General features: G+C 47.2%; 1 protein-coding gene across 1 annotated transcript; it reads left to right on the forward strand.

Moving 5' to 3' along the window:
* Window positions 1–4,606: 4,606 nt before the first annotated feature.
* Window positions 4,607–5,845, forward strand: LOC139395360 (transmembrane protein 121B-like). The gene has a single exon (XM_071142928.1). It carries the CDS (start codon window positions 4,607–4,609, stop codon window positions 5,825–5,827), a length of 1,221 nt encoding a protein of 406 aa, XP_070999029.1. The 3' UTR covers window positions 5,828–5,845.
* The last annotated feature ends 2,467 nt before the right edge of the window (window positions 5,846–8,312 follow it).

Here is an 8,312-nt window from a genome sequence, read left to right on the forward strand (position 1 = left end):
AAACATTTTTTGGAAAATATCGCTAATAAACAGTGTTTATTTGTGGACGTGGGTTTGACTTACCGTTTTTACCCAGGTGATGTTTTTAAGACTTGTGTTTTGTTTTGTTTTGAGGATGATGCACCACAACCAACTCTACACAACTATACTTCCTGGTGATGATGTCATGTCTGTGGTGGTCATGGGTATTGTAGTCCTCTGCTCATGCACTGAGTATATTGGGTGGAGGGAGACAGCAGTCCTGTCGACTTCCTATATTCACATGTACCCTCTTGATTCACTCTCTTTCCCTCCTCCCTGGTGGTGGGAACTCCCTCTGTCAAGGAGGGGGATGAGGACGACTCCTCTGTCAAGGAGGGGGATGAGGACGACTCCTCTGTCAAGGAGGGGGATGAGGACGACTCCTCTGTCAAGGAGGGGGATGAGGACGACTCCTCTGTCAAGGAGGGGGATGAGGACGACTCCTCTGTCAAAGGGGGGGGGGGGGGGGGGCCTTCGGGGAACAACTTACAATATCTAAAGTTGTTTGTTTTAAATGGGCCCAAGTCCACTTTTATTTTATCCCCCCCCCGATCGAATCGCAGCTATTATTCAGGAACACCCGTGGTACCTAATGACAAGTCTCCCCTCAGAACCGAGCTGATAGTGACACTCGATGACTCTGTGTTCCTAATGGCGCCATATTGTGACGATACACTGAGTGAACAAAACATTAGGAACACCTTCCCAATATTGTTGCACCCCCCCCTCTCTCATTTCTTTCGGGGGGCATGAACTCTACCAGGTCTGATCCTTATACTGTAGGGCTCTAGTGAACCACCAGTGGTCTAGAGAGGGTGCCGTTTGGAACACAGTCCTGTGTCTTGGTCACTACTACTTCTCTTTGAACTCCCATTTAGAATGCACTAATATATATTATGTTTCTCTTCTTGTTTTTCTATGGTCCACAACCATCCATCATGACTTGAAATTAAAGTTTATTATCAAAAGTTACCAGGGTTGCTTTACTGAGTGGAATTCATTATTGATCATTAAACTTGTGCTCTGATATTATGGCTTGTATGTAGTACACGTGTGTCTATATATGTAGTACACGTGTGTCTATATATGTAGTACACGCGTGTCTATATATGTAGTACACGTGTGTCTATATATGTAGTACACGTGTGTCTATATATGTAGTACACGTGTGTCTATATATGTAGTACACGCGTGTCTATATATGTAGTACACGCGTGTCTATATATGTAGTACACGCGTGTCTATATATGTAGTACACGCGTGTCTATATATGTAGTACACGCGTGTCTATATATGTAGTACACGCGTGTCTATATATGTAGTACACGCGTGTCTATATATGTAGTACACGCGTGTCTATATATGTAGTACACGCGTGTCTATATATGTAGTACACGCGTGTCTATATATGTAGTACACGCGTGTCTATATATGTAGTACACGCGTGTCTATATATGTAGTACACGTGTGTCTATATACGTTTTGGAATTTCACTTACATTTCTACATTTTAAGTGGGGGCTCTGACATGGTGGTTCTATGTGATCTGTTGTGTTACCCAGAATGCATTATTTTGTTACCCAACTAACTCAAGTCCCTACTCGGGGAGGGGGGGGGGGGGACAGTCGTTCAAGGTTTAGCATTCTCTGCCGTGCTTTGTCCTCACTCTGAAGGTCTGTTGCCGTCCCAGCCAATCAACATGTCTGTTGCCGTCCCAGCCAATCAACCGCGGCATGTTTTAATGACATGTCTGTGTACGGTGGGGAATTGATGTGACATCGGGGGGGGGGGGGGGGGGCGTCGGTCCATATTACTGTCTTCTCTCTGCTGTCTCTCTGAATGTCTTATGTCCCAGAATCCACCTCTGTTCCATATAGTGAACTATCTATTACCTGGGTCCTGTGGATCATAGTTAAAAGTAGCGTAGTTCACTACAGGGATCAGGGTGGGGTAACTGAGGTTCTGGATACATGGAGCCTGGGTAACTGAGGTTCTGGATACATGGAGCCTGGGTAACTGAGGTTCTGGATACATGGAGCCTGGGTAACTGAGGTTCTGGATACATGGAGCCTGGGTAACTGAGGTTCTGGATACATGGAGCCTGGGTAACTGAGGTTCTGGATACATGGAGCCTGGGTAACGGAGGTTCTGGATACATGGAGCCTGGGTAACTGAGGTTCTGGATACATGGAGCCTGGGTAACTGAGGTTCTGGATACATGGAGCCTGGGTAACTGAGGTTCTGGATACATGGAGCCTGGGTAACGGAGGTTCTGGATACATGGAGCCTGGGTAACGGAGGTTCTGGATACATGGAGCCTGGGTAACGGAGGTTCTGGATACATGGAGCCTGGGTAACGGAGGTTCTGGATACATGGAGCCTGGGTAACGGAGGTTCTGGATACATGGAGCCTGGGTAACGGAGGTTCTGGATACATGGAGCCTGGGTAACTGAGGTTCTGGATACATGGAGCCTGGGTAACTGAGGTTCTGGATACATGGAGCCTGGGTAACTGAGGTTCTGGATACATGGAGCCTGGGTAACTGAGGTTCTGGATACATGGAGCCTGGGTAACTGAGGTTCTGGATACATGGAGCCTGGGTAACTGAGGTTCTGGATACATGGAGCCTGGGTAACTGAGGTTCTGGATACATGGAGCCTGGGTAACTGAGGTTCTGGATACATGGAGCCTGGGTAACTGAGGTTCTGGATACATGGAGCCTGGGTAACTGAGGTTCTGGATACATGGAGCCTGGGTAACTGAGGTTCTGGATACATGGAGCCTGGGTAACTGAGGTTCTGGATACATGGAGCCTGGGTAACTGAGGTTCTGGATACATGGAGCCTGGGTAACTGAGGTTCTGGATACATGGAGCCTGGGTAACTGAGGTTCTGGATACATGGAGCCTGGGTAACTGAGGTTCTGGATACATGGAGCCTGGGTAACTGAGGTTCTGGATACATGGAGCCTGGGTAACTGAGGTTCTGGATACATGGAGCCTGGGTAACTGAGGTTCTGGATACATGGAGCCTGGGTAACTGAGGTTCTGGATACATGGGGCCTGGGTAACTGAGGTTCTGGATACATGGGGCCTGGGTAACTGAGGTTCTGGATACATGGGGCCTGGGTAACTGAGGTTCTGGATACATGGGGCCTGGGTAACTGAGGTTCTGGATACATGGGGCCTGGGTAACTGAGGTTCTGGATACATGGGGCCTGGGTAACTGAGGTTCTGGATACATGGGGCCTGGGTAACTGAGGTTCTGGATACATGGGGCCTGGGTAACTGAGGTTCTGGATACATGGAGCCTGGGTAACTGAGGTTCTGGATACATGGAGCCTGGGTAACTGAGGTTCTGGATACATGGAGCCTGGGTAACCGAGGTTCTGGATACATGGAGCCTGGGTAACCGAGGTCCCGGTGTTCTGGACACATGGAGACAGGGTGGGATGAAGCCTGGGTAACAGGTTCTGGTAGTCCAGTTAACAGGGTGGGCTGGAGCCTGGGTAACTGAGGTCCTGGTGTTCTGGACACATGGAGACACCAGTAGTCCATTTACTCTACTGGAGGATTCAGCTAGAAATGCTTCAGACCAGAGGGCTAGACTAGCTCTGGTCCAGGGTGTCTTCAGGCTGCTAGCTCATTATAGATAGTGATGGATGGTGAGAGCACAACGACGCCCTGCACCAGAGCTATAGGGCTAGAGCCTCTACTTCCTGTCACCTCTAGACATGAAGCCTCTACTTCCTGTATAACACCTCTGAAGAGGTGATGGAATTATAACTAATCTATTCCTGGCTCCTCACTTTATAAATAGCCTTGCCTATCAATTGCCAGGCACTCCTAGAATACCAAGGGATTTTGCTTAACAAATCCTAGGGATAGATCAACCGTTATATCAACAGTATGATTCGTGTCCAATGTTGCGGAATTATTGGGAAAGGAGTCTCAATTTAAAAATCCTGGAAAGCTCAAAAAAAGAACAAAACGATTGGTGATACGCATCTGCACACAGCAATAATTCCGTCCACCGCATTTCATTCCAGTGGGAGAGAAATACCATGCCTTGGTTTACGCCGCGCCCCCTATCGCTCTCCAACCTAAAAGCAAAGACAGTACAGTAGGAAGACGGGTAGAAACTGCTTCTCCAATAAAAATCTCCGATCACGCTTGTAGGCGATGTCATGGCAATGTTGGCAAGCTAGGCGCATGCGTAAAAATTACGTCATTGTGCATGCCGTCAAATTAAAGGCACTCCTTCAATATAAAGTCATTTTTTAAGGAAAATTAAAACGTGTCAGTTTGTCACTTTCACGAAGTTGGAGTGGCAACACGTTCAACTACTTAAGACATTGGCTCGAATATAGGTTGTGCCTTTAGATTTTGAGAAAGTTAACTAAGGAAGAATTTTTCACGTCTCTCATTGACTTCTCAAGCCCTCAACACTGGCTTGTTCCCGGAAGTATCGCGATATTGCGCCTCTGGGTTTAGAAACTCTGTGCTAAAAGCATATATCACTACCAAACCAGGGAAGAAAAAGAAGAGAGAGAGAAAGGGAAGCGAACGCGCAAATACATGCATACAATGATAGCAGAAATTGGTGCCGCCGACAACCCCAAGGCCAGCTCCAGCCATCCCCATCCCCAAGCAGCTGTGATCTGCCCGGACTCACCGGTTTCATTAGCCCCGGACTACGGAGTCGGACAGCTGTTCATACGTAGCGCCTCGTCCAGGAGGGACACACAGACGTCCGCGGGGAGTATCAACCCAGACGAGAGCTCCATCAAGCCGCTGGTATCCGGAGTATCCTCCGCTATTACAGACGCCTATATCATGACCTCTGAGGAATTCATGCAGACCGCTCCCTTGTTCGGCCAGCGGTCCAAGAGGAACGTTCTCTACAAGATCCTGTGTTTCCTCATTCTGATATTCCAAGGAGGCATTCTAGATTTCTACCTCATTATCTTCACGGATCTGTACTGGTGTTCGTGGATCGCCACGGATCTGGTGGTGATCTCTGGCTGGGGGATCTTCTTCATGAAGAACGCCAGGAGCAAGAGAGAGCGTGCGTGTGGGTTCCACCAAAAGAACTCTATATTCGGCTGTAACCTCGGCGAGTTTACCTACGCCTACCTGGCCTGGTTAATCTACGTGATCGCCTGCACCCCTAAAATAGTCCTCATTCTAGAGACTTCGATATTAGATCTCATCGCGCTCAAAGTTCCGTTCGGTGTAACCGGATTTAAGATTATCACGTTGCTCTCGGTCCCGTTACTCTACTGTCTCGTCAATTCTATCACCGAGGACCAGAACGGAGCTACGCGCCACCGGTCCCAAAGCTGCTTCATAACCACCTGTCTGGACCTCGCAGACTGTTTTACCCTGGTGGAGTTGTTTCTGAAGAACGAGATACCGACGGTCTATTTAAAATACACGGTCATCTCGGTGTATTTCATCGCCCTGGGCGTCCCAGTGGTGTGGTTATACGAGTTGACAGCCTCCGAGATGCGCTGTCGCTGGGTCTGGGCTAGGTTCCTGGTCGGTGTGTTGGTCAACGCCCCACTTCTGGTGGTGCGGTGTTTCCAGGTGTATGTTCACGAGATGCCCGTCTCAGTGTTCATGTTCAAGAATATGTTCTTCCTGGCCTGTAAGTGTCTGGAGCTGATAGAACAGTGTTTCACAGTGCGGGGTGTCAGGAGGTTCGGTGAGGGAAGCAACCCGGCGCAGTTCTCTCACTGTGTCTCAGAGAACGATATGTGTCCCCATGGATATGTCAACACCCTGGCGGTTACCACGCAGTCATAGGCCCGGCTTGGATCTCACCCTGGCCGTCACTACCTAGACCTAAAACGGCCTGGATTTTATTTTATCCCCCTGGAGGGTGGAAGGCACATGAGTGATGCTGAAGGAAGAATTTTGAGGGACAGGGTTACGCCCTTAAACGGCACCCTATGCCCTATATAATGCACCTACTTTTGACCAGGGCTAATAGGGTTCAGATCAAAGGGAGTGCACTATATAGGGAATAGGGTGCCAATGAGGATGCACAACCCCACAGGTGTCAATCAACGACAGCCTTATTGACGATTTTGTCATTTATTCAGATGTGAACATTTGATGACAACAGGTGCTACAGAATCATTATGCATCAACTACACCTGCTTAAGACCTGGCCAACCTGGCAGACCTGGCAGACCTGGCAGACCTGGCCAACCTGGCAGACCTGGCCACTGGCCAACGATTGTCGTTTTGAAATGGGAGTCTTGGATATGGTGTCAATGTCGATGTAAAGTCATGTTTTACGTTGGTAGAGTCTTGTCTCTCAATCTGTGAAACTTCCAAATAGCATTTCCTAATCAATGAATAGATGGAAACCTTGTGGTAAAATAGATACCTGATTAGTGTGTAATTGCGGTATACGTAATGATTCTAATGTTTAATCATGTCCTCTCATTTCCTAAACTATTTTGGGGGGAATATTTCATGTTATCAATATAAATCAATTGATATTTCTTAAAGAATTTGACATCACTATGTGTATTTTACTGTATGCTTTGAAGTAGCACTACAATGTGTCATGATGATATGAGATGGAGCAGGCAGCTATAGAACAACCTCTTTATTATACTGTGTCTCTGTCTGTCTATCTGTCTGTCTGTCTGTCTGTCTGTCTCTGTCTCTGTCTCTCCTTAAGACAAGTCCTACCTCTTTGTATCCAGTCAATATCGTCTGTCTGTCTATCTATCTGGGCTGTCTGTCTGTCTGGCAACATGTCTATCTGGTCTGTCTGTCTGTCTGTCTGTCTCTGTCTCTGTCTCTGTCTCTGTCTCTGTCTCTCCTTAAGACAAGGCCTACCTCTTTGTATCCAGTCAATATCGTCTGTCTGTCTGTCTGTCTGTCTATCTGGTCTGTCTGTCTGTCTGTCTGTCTGTCTGTCTGTCTGTCTGTCTGTCTGTCTGTCTCTCTGTCTGGTCTATCTGGTCTGGTCTGTCTGGTCTATCTGGTATGTCTGTCTGGTCTGTCTGTCTGTCTATCTGGTCTGTCTGTCTGTCTGTCAACATGTGTACTGTCTGTCTGTCTATCTATCTGGGCTGTCTGTCTGTCTGGCAACATGTGTACTGACAGTCTGTCTGTCTGTCTGTCTATCTGGGCTGTCTGTCTGTCTATCTATCTGGTCTGTCTGTCTGTTTGTTTGTCTGTCTGTCTGTCTATCTGTCAACATGTGTCCTGTCTGTCTGTCTGTCTGTCTGTCTGTCTGTCTGTCTGTTAACATGTGTACTGACAGTCTGTCTATCTGTCAAAATGTGTACTGACAGTCTTGACTGATGGAATTTATACAGGGTCAGCCTTGCCAATTTGTCACCCAGAAATGAACGGAGCTTCAAAAAAGTGAATATAAATGTGATATCGTTTAGATCAAACATGATGAGACAATCTACTCCAAGGTGCTATGAAGGAATGTGCAGCTGTGGAATCAGATGTGAGTGGCGTTGATATGCGTAATCAGATGGGTGTGGCGTTGATATGCGGAATCAGATGTGTGTGGCGTTGATATGCGTAATCAGATGTGAGTGGCGTTGATATGCGTAATCAGATGGGTGTGGCGTTGATATGCGGAATCAGATGTGTGTGGCGTTGATATGTGTAATCAGATGGGTGTGGCGTTGATATGCGGAATCAGATGGGTGTGGCGTTGATATGCGTAATCAGATGGGTGTGGCGTTGATATGCGGAATCAGATGGGTGTGGCGTTGATATGCGGAATCAGATGGGTGTGGCGTTGATATGCGTAATCAGATGGGTGTGGCGTTGATATGCGTAATCAGATGGGTGTGGCGTTGATATGCGTAATCAGATGGGTGTGGCGTTGATATGCGTAATCAGATGGGTGTGGCGTTGATATGCGTAATCAGATGGGTGTGGCGTTGATATGCGAGGTGTTTGACATCCTATTGCCGGAACTCTGGATTAAAAAAAAAAAAACACTGCTATTATTACCTAACAGAAGACCCTTATGTGGATGAGAGAAATATAGGTCACTGTGCAACCAATAGAACAGGGTTGAGAGAATGCAGGGATTACAGACAGATCGGAGAATAAATCACGATCGTAAACACTTGTCATCTCAAAATGTAGGTCTCTGTTTCTCCTCATGGATCTTCTCATACAGTGAAAAACACCAAAATTATGTTTGATAAAAAAAAGTACCCAAATACATATTGGTAATGGCCGCAGTCTGCAGAGAAGACACTATTGTACAGAACGTAACATCAGCCGCCATCTTGTATTT

Source organism: Oncorhynchus clarkii, unplaced genomic scaffold (genome assembly GCF_045791955.1).
Source record: "Oncorhynchus clarkii lewisi isolate Uvic-CL-2024 unplaced genomic scaffold, UVic_Ocla_1.0 unplaced_contig_10308_pilon_pilon, whole genome shotgun sequence".
NCBI classification, from domain to species: domain Eukaryota; kingdom Metazoa; phylum Chordata; class Actinopteri; order Salmoniformes; family Salmonidae; genus Oncorhynchus; species Oncorhynchus clarkii.

What these genes read in the sequence shown, in the direction of transcription:
- LOC139395360 (XM_071142928.1), top strand. Translation starts at nt 4,607, where the DNA reads ATGATAGCAGAAATTGGTGCCGCCGACAACCCCAAGGCCAGCTCCAGC.